Below are 18,510 nucleotides of genomic sequence, written 5' to 3' on the forward strand. Positions count from 1 at the left end.
GAGGCTGCATTCTGCTGGCCACACAGTATGATGGTCTGTTTTTTTCTCTCAGGTTTGACAGTGTAAATCCCTATCAAATGCTGGACAACGCCAACAAACAGATTCAGGAGAAAGAGTCCATCATGGCTGGACTTATTGAGTCAGCCAGCCTGTTTGAAGTCAGCATTCCTGACTACAAACAACTCAAACAGTGTCGCAAAGAGGTCTCCATTCTCAAAGAGTTGTGGGACCTCATCATGGTTGTGCAGTTTAGTCTGGACGCCTGGCAGACCACCCCATGGCTGGACATCAATGTGGAGGACATGGAGCTGGAGTGCAAGCGCTTTTCTAAAGAGCTCCGGGCGCTGGACAAAGAGGCCCGGGCATGGGATGCGTACGGTGGCCTGGATGGCACCGTGAAAAACACCCTGACTTCCCTCAGAGCCGTGGCCGAGCTCCAGAACCCGGCCATCCGACCCAGGCACTGGCAGCAGCTGATGCAAGCCACGGGGGTCCGCTTCACCATGAACCGGGACACCACGCTGGCCGACCTGCTGAGCCTCAACCTGCACTGCTTCGAGGACGAGGTGAGGGCCATCGTGGACCGAGCGGTGAAGGAGATGAGCATGGAGAAAGTCCTGACAGAGCTGGACACCACCTGGACAGGCATGGCGTTCACGTACGAAGCTCACCTGCGCACAGGTGTGCCCCTGCTCAAGTCAGACGAGGACCTGATCGAAACCCTGGAGGACAACCAGGTGCAGCTGCAGAACCTCATGACATCCAAGCACATCGCCTTCTTCCTAGAGGAGGTGTCGTCATGGCAGCGCCGGCTCTCGGTGGCCGACTCCGTGATCTCAATCTGGTTTGAGGTGCAGAGGACCTGGTCACATCTGGAGAGCATTTTCATTGGGTCAGAGGACATCCGTTCACAATTACCAGAGGTTAACACCACATGCTTCTTCATTTTCACATCATAAGACACCATATTCTAATTCAATTACACAGCAAAACTTCAGCCTTAAATAGTGACAGTGTAGACAGAGAGTTAGCATGGATTGTGCATATAAATCTCTGAGCAAGTAAAGAACATCAGTGAAAACAGAAAATTTGAATGTACTGCAGAACTGATCTGTTATCAACGGACAAGTCCGATGTCAGAAGCTGGCATACCTAAAACCAGACCTTTACTGACTTTGGAAGCAAACTGTCCTCCCCACTGGCAGTACACTTGTTGATTTAGTTCAGAGATAAAAACGTATGTCTTTTGAAAACTGAGCTTTTGGCCAAATGTGTCTAGATAATTATCATAGCCTTAATAGGCAGAAACCCAGATGTTTGTTAATAATGTCAGTTTTTTTTTTTTTACCACTGGGGAAATAAAATGCACTTGAGCTGTTCTCTCTTGACTGTCTCCACAGGATTCCAAACGCTTTGAAGGAATTGATATAGATTTCAAAGAACTGGCTTATGACACTCATAAAACGCCGAATGTTGTGGAGGCCACCAATAAACCAGGGCTCTACAGCAGACTGGAGGGCATTCAGAACAGGTTCACAGCTCTGCTTTTTCTGCTCGCTGCGTTTTCCCACGGCAGTGAGATATGGAGAGGAAAATGAATGCCATGTGATGGCGCCACTCATAGATTTGTACTGCTTGGAACCCTCGCTTTCTCATCATGAGATATGGGGGTGGGGGGGGGAAATTAATGTGCTCTGGTGGTATAATTCTTTTTTTTTTCATATCTCCTGAAACCCTCAGGCCATATTTCAGTAGCTGTTTTTCACACATGCCTATGAAAGCATAAGCTATACACACACACACACACACAGTCTGATGTTGGGAGCACTCCCTCCTGCAGGCTGGCTCTGTGTGAGAAGGCCCTGGCTGAGTATCTGGACACCAAGCGACTGGCCTTCCCTAGATTCTACTTCATCTCCTCCGCTGACCTGCTGGATATTCTGTCCAGTGGCACTGACCCACAGCAGGTACCACACGCTCAGCCTCATAAAGGTTTTTCCTGCTGCCTTTGTGATTTAAACATGTTCCGCATTTACTGGGTGCTGATACCCCTTTAGCAAAAAGAAGTGTCTGCATGGAATGCTAAGAAGTGTGACTTTTAAGGAGGTGCTTTTGGTGCAGTACCTGGCATTATGCTCCAGGTGGCAGTGTTGATCATTGCTTGCTAGGTTGACTCCAGGAGCAATTTCCTACCACTGTGGTGAATCTTATGGAAGCCATGTCTGAACAAACACAGTGGTCTTTGATTTAATTGAAGCTTTTTTTTTTTTTTCCCCTGTGGAAAAACACACAGGTTCAAAGGCATCTGTCCAAGTTGTTTGACAACACAGCGAAGATGAAGTTTGAATCTGATGCTGATGGCCAGCCAACCAAAACAGGCCTGGGCATGTTTAGTAAGGAGGAGGAGTATGTGGCCTTCAGCAGGCCCTGCGATTGTACCGGCCAGGTATGTCCAGCTCCAAGCCTTTCCATGGCGTTCCTCAAAATTCACCTCCCACAAAAACTGCTGTCTCTGTCTGCTTAGTCATTGGACAGAAGGCGAGTTCTCTCCAAAGAGACGTACTGCAGTAATCGTGGCGATTGCTGCTCTTTCATGTAAAATAAAAGACTGAGCTGTGTCGAATTCATTTATCAGCACATTCCAAGACACGTCCATTGTACTGCACAATACTGTAAAGACTGTACGTTAACACGGACACTGGAAGTGCACCTCCCAATACACGGCCATTTCCTCACCTCTGTGTAGCGCCAGTCTGCCCTTTGAGGCCAAAGCAGAGACAATCTCTCTGGTGGTAATGAAATGCCAAGGTGAGCGCCTTTTGTTTGCAGGTTGAATTGTGGCTGAATAGAGTTCTGGACACAATGAGGTCTACTGTGCGGGACGAGATGACGGAGGCGGTGGTAGCTTATGAAGAAAAGCCCAGGGAACAGTGGCTGTTTGACTACCCAGCACAGGTTTGTAATCCCACTCTGCTAGTTTTCTGCTGGAAATCAGATGCTACCTGTAAACACCCACAGGTAAGGTGATTTATAAAGGATCCAGGAACCATACCGTGGTATTAAGATACTGGAAAATATTCATTGCCGTGTGATAAATGTTTCATAGACAGTGGCTGCTGGACCTTTATTTGATGCAATGACCTCAGCTGCTATTGTCAGTTTTCAGTTGGTACTTGAATGCCAGGAGGCATTATCGGATATCTGTGTGTGTGTGTGTGTGTGTGTGTGTGTGTGTTTCATGCCAGGTTGCACTCACCTGTACTCAGATCTGGTGGACCACCGATGTGGGCATGGCTTTCTCTAGGCTAGAGGAAGGCTATGAGAATGCTATGAAGGAATACTATAAGAAACAAGTGAGCCAGCTCAACACCCTCATCACCATGCTGATTGGTCAGCTAAGCCCGGGGGACAGACAGAAAGTCATGACCATCTGCACCATAGACGTCCATGCCAGGGACGTGGTGGCAAAGATCATCGCTCAGAAGGTAACGCCGTCGCTGACGATGTCGTCCTCTGGCCAGGTGTGCTGTGATGGCGGTAACCGCACCATCGTTTTGCATTCAGTTGCAGTCACTACGGAGAGCGATATTCATTATCCAAGAAAGCACTGTATTAGCTTCCTTAGTAAGGGAGTTTGGAGTGTGCCCCCTATGGAATATGCACACGATTATAGTTTGCCTTCTCAGTAAAAAGTCTCGGTGTGTTCCCTTAAGATTTCTCATATATTTCACTGTTCTTCGCTGTTATTGTCAAATAAAAATCCTAATGAAAGTGAAGTGGAGTGCGTGGCTTAGCCCGCTCCTCAAACGTTCCGTCCCCTCGCGCTAATCCTTCGTAATCCCCCCTCTCCCTGTCGCACACCTCCGCTCTACCCGTACGCTCCCCCCCCAGGTGGAGAACTCGCAGGCCTTCGTGTGGCTGTCTCAGCTCCGTCACCGCTGGGATGAGCGCGAGAGGCACTGCTTCGCTAACATCTGCGACGCCCAGTTCCTCTACTCCTACGAGTACCTGGGCAACACACCACGCCTCGTCATCACGCCGCTCACGGACAGGTGAGTGCTCTCCGCCCGGGGCTTGCGGCGAGCGCTTCCGAGCCCCTTAAAGGAGGCAAGCGCCCCTATCGAAGGCAGTCCCACTGAACGCGGGTTTTTTGCCGAAGTTCCTCTACAAGCTGTTCATACGAAAGTGCCCCAAACGGTGTCCGCGTGTCTTTGAAACGGCAACAAAACGGAGGCAGGCGTCTTTGATGGCAGAATCAATGGAACTGCGTCTTCTCGAGCATATGGCGGTGTTTGTAGCTGCAGTGCTGCTTTGTTGACCATGTCAGAATGCTGGCTTTCATCCACACTGAGATGAATGTGCAGGGGATTGCTACCAGTACAGATGGTCCGTTACGCACTGGTCCTTAAAAGTTGTATAATGCGCATTAAGAAATTTGCAGGGAAATACATTTTTCCCCATAGACATAGACTTGGTAACTAACAGCAGTGTTTTAAGGGTGCTTTGGTTTCACAGAGACATGTCGACAGCAGGATTTCCAAAAACTGCTGCATAGCATCCTTGGAAGTAGTGTATTTCATGTGGTCTCCAAATGAGCATTTGGAAACAAGCCTGGGTTGCAAGCCTGGATTAACACTCCAAAAAGATTTTTCCGTTCAGAAGTAGATGTTGAGGGCATGCATGTTCACGTCAGGCTCACGGTGTCTTAGCAGCGAATGGATTACTGGTCACTAAAATCAAAGCACCTGCACCCTCAGTGCTCAGACCTGGGAAACAGAATTCCTTCTCTATTTTCTAACCTTCCGTGTCCTACTGTGTGTGTGTGTGCTCCAAGTGCCCACTTGTCATATTACGTGTGTTCACCCGAACGCAGATGCTACATCACGCTGACGCAATCGCTGCACCTCACCATGAGCGGGGCTCCGGCCGGCCCTGCTGGCACGGGGAAAACTGAGACTACCAAGGATCTGGGCAGAGCCTTGGGCATCATGGTCTACGTATTCAACTGCTCGGAGCAGATGGACTACAAGGTGACTACGATGGATGATGCACACATCTCGGGGTCGATATTCGCAGGGCTTTGGAGTTATTTGCTTCTCCGCTCCCCTTCTCTTGAAGGATTGGATTTAGAAGTGCCCTCACCTCAGGCTCAATAAAGTGCTTGATTTGTTGTTTAATTAAGAACGTAATCGTGGTCGCTGACTTCACAGCGAGTTGGGAGACGTGAAGGCACAGTCCCCTTTCAAACGTTGCTTTTACAGTGGCCCGTTCTCCCTCGCTCTCTCTCCCTCTCTCTCTCTTCCTCTTTTTATTCCTGCCCCTTTTCATCGCCTGACTCTGTCCATCATCTCTTAAGATGTGTATTAAGCCAAGCAAAGCTGTCCTCTCCCAACACGAGGGCCAGAAGATTAGTAAAGCTTCGATGGCTTGGCTTATTTACCTCCTAAGCCGTGTCAACTATCTCCTCAGTATTCTGGCCTCATCTCTGCTCTGTTGCTGTATTTGTCTGCTGGTAGGGGGACAGAATATATATATATATATATAAAAACAACCATATAATATGGCGGTCAATAGAGGCGCAGCACTAATCTCCTCATAGCGCTTGTACCTGCCTGCCAGGTCTGCGGCATCATTACAGGCGCCGGCTGTACCCTGCAGTGTGCTGTCAGCGAAAGGGAGAGATGGAGAGAGAGAAGAATGGAGGGAGAAGCTAAGGACAGCACAGGGAGTTGGAGCAGAATAAGCCACAGTAGATTTAGGATCACAGACACCCACAATCAATTCCCAGTCAGCTCTCATCTGTATCAGAAAGAGCACTGCTTCGTCTGCCGAAAGAGGCTCCTCTGGTTGCTTAAGGGCAGAATGGGAATAATATGTTTCGAATACATATTGAGTATCGATTGATTGCGGGGTTATTAGCAAACGCTAATCCTCTCCTCAGAAACCGCGGAGGTTTAAACGGCCACCGCAGGAGAGGAAATTATGCAGGATCCTCGTGACTCAAGTGTAGTGAGTCAGATGGTAAGACGAGGGCCTGTATAATTCTGTTGTCATGCTGCAAGTCATCTGTTCCGAAGTGAGTCGCTCGGCATTCTAACAGGAACATAACCGCTCCTGCATTCTCACGTTCTTCTTGTCATGTCTCCCCTCCTGTGTCACGCAGTCCTGCGGGAACATCTACAAAGGTCTGGCCCAAACCGGTGCCTGGGGCTGTTTCGATGAATTTAATCGGATCTCGGTGGAGGTGCTGTCCGTGGTTGCCGTACAGGTGAGTGAACCACTGCAGTTTTGGCCTCCCGTTAGCGCCATGCTAACTGCTCTGCAGCAGCCAGATGGAAACCATCCCGTCTTCATCTTGGATTCATGGGGCCACATTTCACGCTCAGTTGAGGAACACTGACGTTACTAGACTGTGTGAGTCCACAGGAAAGCCAAGCCTACAGCGAAGTATCGGAGTGCTAAATTCCAATTTGTTCCTTTACTCGGCAACTGCACAGTCCAATTATGCTTTACATTTGCTTTAACAGTGTTGATGCATCCATTTGATGTTTACTGCCAGGGTTTTTATGTGGTGTATTCTAGAGAAATAAGGGTCTCTTAATTACACAGTTCTGTGAGTCATGTGGGGCCCGCAGACATAGTTTACCCATGATGATGGCTAAGTTGACAATGATGAGCGTCATCGTCTACAAGCACGGTGTATGGTGGAGCATTTATCCAAGACGCGCATTGTGCTCCACTACAACAGACCTGGTTTAATGGCACATCCCTGGAGTTGGTGACTCAGAGATAGCAGCGTATGAAAGCGAAGGCCGGGAGGTGTGGGGAGCTGCCTGAATCCTGGAAATGTCAGAGGAGTGAATGGGTGTTTCTGCAGTGATGAATTATGAATCAGCGCTTACCCTTCACGCGGCATGTTTGGGAAGCGGCCGTCGCGGCGTTCTGGAGAGCCAGAACATCAGAATGGTTGTGCCAGCACGTTCATCAGGCCCCTACTTCCTGCGAGCTTGTGACACAAAGTGACAGGTGTCTGGTGCAGTTGTGTTTGATAATCCATTCTATTTAAGCTCCACAGCAGACATGATGGGAGGATACACTTCACTGAAGTTTTTACCTATTTATTTATTTATTTATTTATTGCAATGCGAGACCTAATCAATTTTCCATTCGCTTAGGCAAAAGCAAACAGAAGGCCCTGCAGACATATCAATATTGAGACAAATTAGCCTGGCTCTACCTTTCACCTTACCACAGTGCTACACAGAAGGCACCGCATTATTGCTAAATAGGCTCCTATGTTTTGTTTCCCTCTTAAATTCTAAAAGCCTAGAGGTGGTTTGCAACTATAGCAATTTAGCTAATGCTTCTTCAGTTTGTCCAGATGTGGCATAAATTGGCTAAGTAAACCAGAGTTTTCCAGAACAAACTTTGCCCTCCGTGCTTGGATTTCCATGCACTTCACTGCACCACTCCTGGTTCTGCAGGTTCATGAGCTCATCTTGGTGAGATAATATGCAAAATTCATAAATCTGGGATTGGGAGTTTCGGCAAGGCCACGGGAAACGTTAGCCTTATATCTTATTCAGTCAGCTCCATACAACATGAAACACATTCCTAATGTTATGTCACTGTTTACCTGCCACCTGTGCTGCGTATCTTCAGTGTCGAGTGTCGGTTACCCTGAATAATATGCATTCGGCAAACAGCTGACAGTGCTCTGTGGCATAGGTGGAATGTATTATGTGATGTTGTTATTTTTTGATGAAGGTTGCACTTGATGGCTTCTTTATTAAATATTCAGCTTCTTTACAGGTGAGTTTACTGTAGCTGCTTGAGATCAAATAGACAGCCGTCCACAGGCTTGAGACATTGTGGGTGATGTCCTGGAACCTCCTGTCTGTCTGTCACGCCACTGTGTCTGACCAATGGCCAATTACACTTAAATACTGTGATTTCCTCTATAATGGGGAAAAAAAAAATAATTTCTTTTATGAAGGTCATCTTTTTCACTGAAAATGGTACTTAGGCATACAAGTGTAGTATTCAAGTGATACTACAGTTAAACCTTGAGCATCGAGTATCTGTACCAATATCAGGTGAAAAGTATCCAAGATGCCATTCGAGACAAGAAGAGCCAGTTTAACTTCATGGGAGAGGAGGTGAAACTGGTCCCTTCCGTGGGGATCTTCATCACAATGAACCCGGGCTACGCTGGCAGGACAGAACTGCCTGAAAACCTCAAAGCTCTTTTTCGGTAAGTGTAGGACAGGTCAGTGGGTAGTCAAGCTCTGCTCACCCAGAGTCATGGTGAAAGCTTAACGTAAATGCTCTGCTCCGTTTAATTTTGCCTTATTCTTCACTGTAACTTCTTGGACTGTGCCCTCAAATAGCTTGTCTTTACAGAGGCGTGCATTTCCATGAGCAACTGCGTGTCTGTTCCTTAGGCCTTGTGCCATGGTGGTGCCAGACTTCGAGCTCATCTGTGAAATCATGCTGGTGGCCGAGGGCTTCATCGAGGCCAGACTGCTGGCCAGAAAATTCATCACTCTCTACCAGCTCTGTAAAGAGCTTCTATCCAAACAGGTGAAGTGCATTCAAACCAGGAGGAGTGTTGAATCAACACTCCAAACTTCAGCGGCTAACTTACACATATTAAGCAAAGGCTGGGTGGGTATTACAGCAATATTTGCCCTGTCAAACGCTGTTCTATTATGTTTTATGGAGAGAGACAGTAGCTACAAAGAAATTCAAATGTGGGGGTTTTTTTTTATAATTTGTTTTTCATTTTCTACAAAGGCCACAATTTGACAGTGGAAGCAGGAGTATTTGACTGTTTTGACAGGTGCAGCCTATCGCATCTAACTGTAATTTAATGAAGCATCCAAATTTTTTCCAGGCAAAATGTCTCCACTTTAGTATTGTGCAATAAAAAGTCTTGAAGCTCTCTGTTTAAGATTCTGAGCATTATTCTTTACTGTCCTTGTGCTCTAAGCAGCACTTTTCTGAGAGGCTGTCATTTAATTACCCCTTTTCAAAGTAACCTTTCTGTAAGATTATGCAGCGAAGTGTCATACTTTATTAATAATGTTTTACTGTTCACAACAGACGAATGTCTTTATTCTAAAACCCTCTTGTGTCCCAGGACCACTATGACTGGGGTCTGCGGGCCATAAAGTCTGTGCTGGTGGTGGCTGGCTCTCTGAAGAGAGGGGATCCGGGCCGACCCGAGGATCAGGTGCTGATGAGGGCCCTGCGTGACTTCAACGTGCCCAAGATCGTGACTGACGACATGCCTGTCTTCATGGGCCTCATCGGGGACTTGTTCCCGGCACTGGACGTCCCGCGCAAGAGGGATCTGGACTTCGAGCAGTCTGTCAGGAGGTCCGTGCTGGACCTCAAACTGCAAGCGGAAGACAATTTTGTGTTGAAGGTGAGTGCTGCAGCGAGTTCGGCATAATACAGTTTGGCTGCTGAGGCGCCCCGGAACAAACCGCTGGTTAAATAAGAATGACTGGATGTGGCAGTCTGGCCAACAGGCTGTGACAAGACAGATGTTTACGAATCCTCTACATGATGCATGACTGCCAGCCTTTTTTTAATTTTCAAAAAACAGACAATTACATGGATGCGATATATTGTTTGTCAAGTATTTTTGCCTTTTCAATACTTACATATCCTTTTTTTTCCTTGTGTGTCATGAACATCATGATCGATCTCGGATATTCAAGATGAGTGATATTGATGAACAATGGCATTCACAGTGATCAACAAACACAAAAATAACACAAACCAGCCTTATTTTACATTAGGGGCACACCATATTGTTTAGAATATATGGGAAGGCACAGTCACAATATGTAACATAATTGCAATACAGTATTTTGTCTATGTAGCAGACTAATGTGTAATCAAGTAAAATAACACACAGCCACAATGCATGCAAATTCCAGTCGCTGTTGTCAACAGCTCGTCTAGATGGAGGCTAATAAGCTACAGCTTGTGTATGCATTGTAATAGATTTCCAAATGTAGCCATTTATCTTTGAAGTACTGTCTCCATAATCACACGCCAACCCACGACTGACAGGTGCTACAGAGCAGCCGTCCCTGGTGGGAGGTTCAGAAGGGCTCAAAATGTCACCGTGTCACGGGCAGAGAGATAGCTAGGGGCTGTGATGGATGTGGCAATCAGCATTTTTTCCAGCCTCCTCTATGCCTCTTCTTTCCTCAAACATGGCCTTCCTTTAAGAGCCATAAACCTGCTGTTGTGTTTGAGGCAAATAGACATTAGCGTCAAAGGAGTCTGGAACTGGATATATTGGACAAATACAAGGAAGCAGGAATTGCAGTGTAATAGTGCCTCAGGTGCCTGCACCGAGTTCTAATTTCCAGCATTAGACGGGGCCTCAGATATCAGCTTAGCCGCGCTCTCGGTAGCCAGGGGAAATAAGTGCAATCTCGCGTGGGTCAGAGTGCCACCCAAACAGCATAACAACACTCCATCAGAGGAGGCTGGGCTCAGAGGGAGGTGTTTAACCCCTGCCACGGCGCGTGGGGAGACATCCAGACATCGGATCCCAGCCCAGCCGATCTGAAGGCGTTCTGTCCTGTCTGACAGCGTGAACTTTGGGGCGCAGGATCGCCCTTTGATTTGCCCGAGGAAAGGATTGGGGAGGGTGGGAGACAGGTGCGTGGCAGGGGACGCAGGGTTAAGTGTTCGTCTACCAATAGCCGTCTTCCCTGATAGACATCACTTCAGCGCTGCAATCACTCGGCCCTTTGAGACGGCAAAGCAGCTCTGAAGAGCACGATGGGGAGCGACGTCAATGCCATTGATTGAACATGCCATCGCTCTCTCTCTCTCTATCTCTCCCTCGCTCTTCATTTCTCTCTGTCTATTCTCTCGCTCTTTTTCTCTCCGGCTTCTGTTCAGTCACCCTCTTCTCTCTCTTTCTCACTCTCTCTGTCACTTCCTCTTCATCTCTCGCTCCTTCTCTCCCTCTCTTTCACTCTTGTTTTCTCTGCAGGAGGGGTCCTCCTGTTTTAATGTTTCTTGTATCGTGTTAACGTTCAGCCCAGCTGAGTCCTACAGAGCTGCCCGATCTTCACCGGACATGTCACTCCTAAGACTCGAGCATTGCCTTCACAGTCACTCCTGGTGTGTCGCTTACTGTGTTCGCAGTGTTCTGTAGCCTCCTTCACAGTTCGGGTCCTCGTAATCCAAGGCCCGGTGTAGCCGGTTTGTGGAATGCCTGCATGCAAAAGCAAAATTCGGTTCCCTCAGGTGGTCCAGCTAGAGGAGCTGCTCGCTGTGCGACACTCCGTCTTTGTGGTGGGCAACGCTGGCACGGGCAAGTCCCAGGTGCTCAAATCACTCCACAAGACCTACCAGAACATGAAGCGCAGGCCTGTGTGGGCTGACCTCAATCCCAAAGCTGTCACCAACGACGAGCTCTTCGGCATCATAAACCCAGCCACCCGAGAATGGAAAGACGGTAGGACCCAGCACTGCCTTTTCCCTGCCGTCTTTAAATCGCCTGTGTTAGTTCTCTCTTTTTTTAACACCTGATCTGTTCTTGAGTTGCCGGGTGTTATGTTGCGCAGCACTGAGAATGGGATTTTATTTCAGGGCTTTTTTCTAATATCATGCGGGAGTTGGCCAACATCACCCATACAGGGCCCAAGTGGATTGTGCTGGATGGTGATATTGATCCGATGTGGATCGAGTCTTTGAACACAGTAATGGATGATAACAAGGTACAGCTCAGAGTCTTCACATTTCAGTGCAGCAGAGTGTATATGAGTTGCTCTGCTTATGTCTTTCTGCTGACATAATTGTGTACATGCCTGTAATTAGCCATCTGCTTAAATCCGGATAGCATGGATGTATGCCGTGTGTTTCGTTAGAAGAGTGTGCTGATTATACATGTGTGTGTGTGTTGGTGTGGAACGGTTAGGTGCTGACTCTGGCCAGTAATGAGAGAATTCCTCTCAACCCCACGATGAGGCTAGTGTTTGAGATCAGCCACCTCCGCACCGCGACTCCGGCGACGGTCTCCAGAGCTGGTCAGCCACCCCTCCACTCTCCTGTGGTCATCCTTAAAGGCCCATTAAGAGTTTCTGAAATCAGCAGGAGCAAATTGACTTAACAAGATTGAGAAAATATTAGAAACGCATACATTTTACTGGTGTTGATATGTGGAGGCTTCTTTAGTTTCAGGACTAAAAAACTAACAAAGTTGTTCTTTGTTAGAGCTTATATGCGGTTCATTTAGAGACTTTAGCATAGTTCAGTTGTGCTTTTGAGTATGTGACTCAATAACAGTCCTGGAATCAATGTTCTGGAATTGTCCTTCGCAGGTATATTATACATCAACCCGGCAGATTTAGGCTGGAATCCGCCTGTGTCGAGTTGGATTGATGGGAGAGAAATCCATTCAGAGAAAGCCAATCTGACTATTTTGTTTGACAAGTACATCCCAACTTGTCTCGACACTCTCAGGTCAAGGTAACACTGAAAGTTCTTGCTTTTGGATCCACATATCATTATGCTTTGTACTCCGACACGCTTTATGAATGTCTGCTCTCTAATGACAGTACTGAGTCATTGTGACGACACCCTAGCAGCGCTTCGCTGTTCCTTGGCTTTGTGAATGTCTGCTCTCTGACGACGATGCTGAGTCATTGTGACCACGCCCTAGCGCACACACTCAAATAGCAAGCTGCCGGGTTCTTCTGCAGATTCAAGAAGATCATACTGATCCCAGAACAGAGCGTGGTGCAGATGCTCTGTCACCTCTTGGAGTGTCTGCTGACCCCAGAACACACTCCCCCAGACTGCAACAAAGAGCTGTACGAGCTCTATTTCGTCTTCGCCGCCATCTGGGCCTTCGGAGGAGCTCTGTGCCAGGATCAGGTGATTCAAACATGTCCCCAAGCTATTTTAGAATATATTCATGCAGCGTATAAAGCAGTATCACACATGGTGTTTAAGTCCCTTATTTTTATTTATTTTGCTGTGCTGGTGTTTCATCTTGCCTTTTGGAGCTTGTTAAGCATATATCATTCATCAGATTAAAACTGTATGCCTGTCTATGCAGCTGGTGGATTACAGGGTGGAGTTCAGTAAGTGGTGGGTCACTGAGTTCAAAACCATCAAGTTCCCCTCTCAAGGCACTGTGTTCGACTACTACATCGACCCCGAGTCTAAGAGGTTTGAGCCATGGTCTAAAATGGTGCCTAAATTTGAGATGGACCCAAACATACCTCTTCAGGTTGGTCCACAAATGGTTGACCTTATGTTTACCTTAAATGTGACTACGACTGGCCAGCTTTGAAAATTCATGTATGCTTATTTTGAGAATAAGAATATCTTCTTATGTAATATATTTTATCGAGGCTGAAGGTGTGTGTGTGTGTGTGTGTGTGTGTGTGTTATGTAGGCATGCCTGGTGCATACCACAGAGACCATTCGGGTGAGCTACTTCATGGACCGCCTGCTGGACAGGAGACGTCCAGTCATGCTGGTGGGGAACGCTGGCACTGGCAAATCTGTCCTAGTGGCAAGCAAGCTTGCCTCCCTGGACCCGGAGAAGTACACCATCAAAAACGTCCCCTTCAACTACTACACCACATCAGCCATGCTGCAGGGTAGGATTGTGTGTTTGTGTGGGTGTGCTCCTTTATGAGAAACAGCATTTTTCCATTCATTTAGTTCAAAATGAAATTTTCCCAATTAATGCCTTTTTCACATGAACAGAAGGTTTGGGTTTTTTGCATTTCTTTCTTTCGCGACAGCGATACGGAGGCGGGATGGTATCGCGGCCGTAATACCGGCGCTCTCTCTGGGCGTTGTGCTGCTCCTTTGTGCTGTTGTCCTGTACTCCCTGTTCAGTCAGAGTTTGAAATCTATGGTGCTGCGGTGCACGGGTCCCAGCGCAGGCCTGGGTCACAGCTGCTTCCGTGTATGCTGGAAAACTGCAACTACAAACCGCAGGTTGCGCTTCAAAAAAAACAGACAGCAGAGGAGACGAGGAGAGGCGCGTCTGGACGCAGCCATGGGCGCGGTTAAGGGCTCCTCTGCGCTTCCTTCTCTTTTTTGCTGCAGTAATCGTTTTCTAAATATTTCGTGTCATCTCAATCTCATATTCATGAGGCTGCAAATTGGCGGTTCATTAACTGCACTTGCATGGTTATGTTTGCATGCGCAGTAACGCGAAATGTCCATTAACGCAGAACGAATGCGCACGCGGGGCTTTGGAAGGCCGAGGCAGATTAATGCGTCATGTTTTAATGTGGCCCCGCCAGCCATTCTGGAGAAGCCTCTGGAGAAGAAAGCGGGCAGGAACTACGGTCCTCCTGGAAGCAAGAGGCTCGTCTACTTTATAGACGACATGAACATGCCCGAGGTGGACGCCTACGGCACAGTCCAGCCCCACACCCTCATCCGCCAGCACATGGACTACATGCACTGGTACACGCGCTGATCCCTTATCCAGTGTTATTTACATGGAGCTGTTGTGCAGGCCTGGATTGTGTGTGTTAAGGCAGGTTCTGCATTATTAACCGTGATGTTGGAGTAGGATTGTAGGAGCCCAGATAAACAAACCTGCGATTCAGACACGCTAAGAATATCTTTTCTTCCGAGACGCACCTGCGTGGGTGCGAATGTGTGTTAGCGGGTAATTGCTGTGATGTGCACAATTATTCTAACTGATGCTATATGTGGTATTTGATGAGGAAATTGGATCAAAATGTGTACTTTTGGACAAATCTGTCATATTTTCACCAGGAAAGGTTTGTTATTTTGCAGCATATGTCCAAGGAGCATTAGATTTAAAGATGGAGAGAAATAGCTGAGGTCAGTTTATCTTTTTGAACTGCAGTCGATAAGGGCAAAGGCAGGATGTGCATGCAGATATTGTGCGTGTGTAATGGGGTGCTGTCTTCTCAGGTATGATAGGACTAAGCTGCAGCTAAAGGAGATCCACAGTGTGCAGTACGTGTCCTGCATGAACCCCACCGCTGGCAGCTTTACTATTAACTCACGCCTGCAGGTACTCTGAGCATGCATTCACCAGAAACACACACACGCTATCTCAGCAGTTCGGCAGAGTAGCGGACTGCGGAAGAATGCAGTCCGTTATTGATTATCAAATGCCTAAACAGTAATTACTTATCTAATCTGGTAGATCGTTAAAAAAAAAATTCAGGCTGATCAATTTTGGATTGTTTGCCACTTCCTTTGGCAGCTTTATCCTTTGATTCACTGTACAAAAGTTGTTTTTTTGTAGCATTTGAATGAGTTAATAGCACTGAATGAAACGAGAATGAGGGGTTGGTAATCACCGCGCTTATGTTCCCTGGTGTCCCAATCCCTCACGCAGGACAGAGAGGTTAATGGCACCAGGCCTCTTCCTGTCATGGGGCAGTGGGAGTTTGGGTTCCCAGACACCCCCACCGGGCCTCCCCAGAAGAGAGAAACGGCTGGAGATTAACTCCATCTGGATAGGTTATCTCCTCTGCGCTGTGGGGTTAAGACCTGACACATGAGCTAATCCAAAATGGGAATATGGATTACGTAGAAAATGAATATCATGTTTGAAAATGTATTATGGTATGGTATTTTATTGTTATCTGATCTAATCTATTATAACCAAGCTCTGTCTTCACTCTTTGGACTTTTGCCTTTTGCCTTTTATGCAGCTGTGTGTAGTAAATCTGTACCATACCCTGTATGCTTTTCTTTTCTTCTCCCTGTAGTATTTTTCTCTCTCTCTCTCTCTCTCTCTCTCTCTCTCTGTTTGTCTTGGGTACAGTGAAGTTCACAACATTGCCTGCTTTCCTTAACACAAGCCCGCATTTCTGAGTCCAGCATCCGAAGCTGGGGAAGTCCGTTCGGTGACCATACGGATCCGGCACGTCCGGTTTGGACGTGTGGAATGAAGCCCCCTCATTGCATTTCTCCGCAGAGACACTTCTCCGTGTTTGCGCTGTCGTTCCCCGGGGCAGACGCCCTAAGCACCATTTACTGCAGCATTCTGGGCCAGCACCTGGGCGGGGAGGGGTTTGGCATGCCGCTGCAGAGGAGCGTGCCCCAGCTCGTCCAACTTGCACTGGCCTTCCACCAGCGCGTGGCTGCCACGTTCCTGCCCACTGCTGTCAAGTTCCACTATGTCTTCAATCTGCGCGACCTCTCCAGCATTTTCCAGGTACATATTCCAAGATAGGGACATGAATTATTCACGCCAGCCGACCAACGTCGCATCCCAGTGCCTCAGGCAGACCTCGGTGCTGGTCCGGCCTGTTTTCCAGGTGTAATTAACATTTTAGGGGCCTTATTACGTTTAGATTTATGGTGTTGCTTTCATAAACCTTTCAGCTGTGGAGAGTGAAGACACTCTAAGTAATTTTTCTTTTAAATGACTTATTGATTGGAAGGCAAAGCTCAAAATTTGAAATGACTTGGAAGGTAGTATAAAGGAAAGGTGAATAGATTACATCTCGCAGGTATTACACTTTTAATATATTTAAATGACTATGCCAATTCAAACTTAGATATGCCTGATGGCATCCTCTTGGCAAATATCTGTCCTTTCTGACTCAAAGGTCTCCCCATCTTTGCTTAAATGACTCTCTAATGAATTATTAATTATGCCATGTTTTCTTTCTTAATCTGCATAATCTGATGGAAATTGTTTCAGTTAATAATAAGCCTAGAAAACAAACTCCCATATTCGGCAAAAGATGTTTTTCACAGCACTTGTCATTGTCATTGAACTTTCTTTTTTAAATGGAGCTGGGGAAGTGTCCCCACTCCATGCCATTAACGAAAGCTTTACGCATAAACAGCTCAGTGTCTGCGCCTGTAAGTGTGGCACTTATGTTCCTCCGCTTGTTATTGCGCCTGCTTAGACAAGAGCAGTGTTGACCCCCCCAGGGATTTTTGGTGAGGAAGGAAAATGCTTTATTGGGCCTCTTTGCCTGGTATGGAAAAGATGAAAGACAGAAAAGACAGAGAAGGGGGACTGGCCTCTGAACCCTTCCTCATCGTTTTCAGTGCTGCCGCAGTAATGAAGCAAAATGAGAGAGGGAGAGAGAGAGGGAGGGAGGGAGGGAGGGAGGGAGGGACGCAGATGTGGAAGCTGAGAGAGTATTTGAAGTGCTGGCCATAGTTCTGCCTTACTAATTCAGCTCCCAGTACCCAGCTACCTGAAGGGAGACACACACACACCCTTAGGTTCTCTAAAATTGTACAGAATGTTTTTTTTGGCAATTATTCATTTAGAACAGCTGTTAAATTTGGTTTTTTAGGAAAGCTGGAGAAGTTGAGGGCTTGATGACTTTCTCAGAGGTAATTGGTTTATGATGGATTGCACCAATAACTGACCATTATACTCGGGAGTGGCCCACAGGCTCAATCTTTGGCCAATTTTGTCTCATGATTTTTTAAAAAATAGAACTGAAATAGTCAATTGGGAGCAATTTTTTTCCCTCTATAGAATGGAAAGTTTCTCCTGTAAATTTCTTAAAAAATGCCTCCTTTATTTAAATAGTGGCACAAGATTCTGACAGAAATAAAGTAATTAATTTTGAGCCTGTGAGTGTGGATTCTTAGATAATGAGACTCCAGTGAGGGCTAAATCCATCAGCGAGTGCTGCGAAGGCCCTGCAGTGAGGCGACAGCCTCCTGTTTTCTGTAGGGTCTGCTATACCTAAGAGGTATGATGCTAGGCTGTCTGTTGGGTACGTGTGTGTGTTTGTGTATGTCTGTGTGTGTTTGTGTGTGTGTCCTCAGGCGCTTTGCTGCCAAAGCTGTAGGAGAGGGCTGGGATTGTGGCTCACTGTGATGCAACCAGAAATCAGCTCGATTTATTAGACTTTCAGAGGAGGCCACCTTTCAAAACATGCCTCACCACCTCATGACAAGCTAATTATTTGACATACAGGTGCTGGTGAAGGCTGAACCAGCATGCAGATTTTGAAGAGAAGCTCTCCTTTCAAATAACATCTATGGATGGATACATTTCCAGGGATGACATTATGTGTGTGCCGAACACGAAGCCACGCCCCTTATGGGCGGTCTGGCATCGGTGTGGCTGCCCTGTCCTCTGTTTTTGCATCTCATCCATCAATTGCTGTATGTCACACCAGACATGTGGACCAATGTCACCTCACATGCAACGGCTGACTAATCGGATCAAGTGGTCATTGGCGCAGATAACTTGCCGTGGTGCATCCACGTCCTCGCCGCGAAATCCTGGGTGTGTTACGTTTACACATATGCGTTTGGCAGAGCAACGAGGCAGGCAAATATAGCGTTAAGACTCGTAAGGGGCGCTTGAGGCACGTAACGGAACAGGGGACCAAACCCAGGCCGCTGCAGGAGAGGCAGCGCCTCTACCCATTACACTATATCAGCCTGGTGTGCTCACTGCTGGTCCCTAAGGGCCTATGGGGCCCCACCCAAGCCGGCCTGTGCCGCGTACCTGTGTATCTGGGGACCAAAGAT

At 47.3% G+C, this 18,510-nt stretch overlaps 1 protein-coding gene across 5 annotated transcripts in view; it reads left to right on the plus strand.

The window, feature by feature from the left end:
- dnah9 (dynein, axonemal, heavy chain 9) overlaps positions 1–18,510 on the plus strand; it is a 71,868-nt gene that overhangs the window by 10,223 nt on the left and 43,135 nt on the right. For all 5 annotated transcript variants that reach the window (XM_026999642.3, XM_081697422.1, XM_081697420.1 and 2 more), the window contains 22 exons: positions 53–923; positions 1,401–1,531; positions 1,841–1,967; positions 2,294–2,446; positions 2,830–2,955; positions 3,246–3,485; positions 3,892–4,052; positions 4,874–5,030; positions 6,164–6,268; positions 8,097–8,254; positions 8,445–8,583; positions 9,143–9,430; positions 11,284–11,494; positions 11,629–11,756; positions 11,957–12,065; positions 12,360–12,507; positions 12,741–12,915; positions 13,100–13,273; positions 13,442–13,649; positions 14,307–14,472; positions 14,953–15,055; positions 15,971–16,210. In XM_026999642.3, coding sequence (XP_026855443.3) covers positions 53–923; positions 1,401–1,531; positions 1,841–1,967; positions 2,294–2,446; positions 2,830–2,955; positions 3,246–3,485; positions 3,892–4,052; positions 4,874–5,030; positions 6,164–6,268; positions 8,097–8,254; positions 8,445–8,583; positions 9,143–9,430; positions 11,284–11,494; positions 11,629–11,756; positions 11,957–12,065; positions 12,360–12,507; positions 12,741–12,915; positions 13,100–13,273; positions 13,442–13,649; positions 14,307–14,472; positions 14,953–15,055; positions 15,971–16,210 — 4,318 coding nt within the window. The remainder of the gene's footprint in view (positions 1–52; positions 924–1,400; positions 1,532–1,840; positions 1,968–2,293; positions 2,447–2,829; positions 2,956–3,245; positions 3,486–3,891; positions 4,053–4,873; positions 5,031–6,163; positions 6,269–8,096; positions 8,255–8,444; positions 8,584–9,142; positions 9,431–11,283; positions 11,495–11,628; positions 11,757–11,956; positions 12,066–12,359; positions 12,508–12,740; positions 12,916–13,099; positions 13,274–13,441; positions 13,650–14,306; positions 14,473–14,952; positions 15,056–15,970; positions 16,211–18,510) is intronic.

The sequence above is a fragment of the Electrophorus electricus genome, chromosome 15 (assembly GCF_041902795.1).
Source record: "Electrophorus electricus isolate QZ-2024a chromosome 15, ASM4190279v1, whole genome shotgun sequence".
In the NCBI taxonomy this organism is placed as follows: domain Eukaryota; kingdom Metazoa; phylum Chordata; class Actinopteri; order Gymnotiformes; family Gymnotidae; genus Electrophorus; species Electrophorus electricus.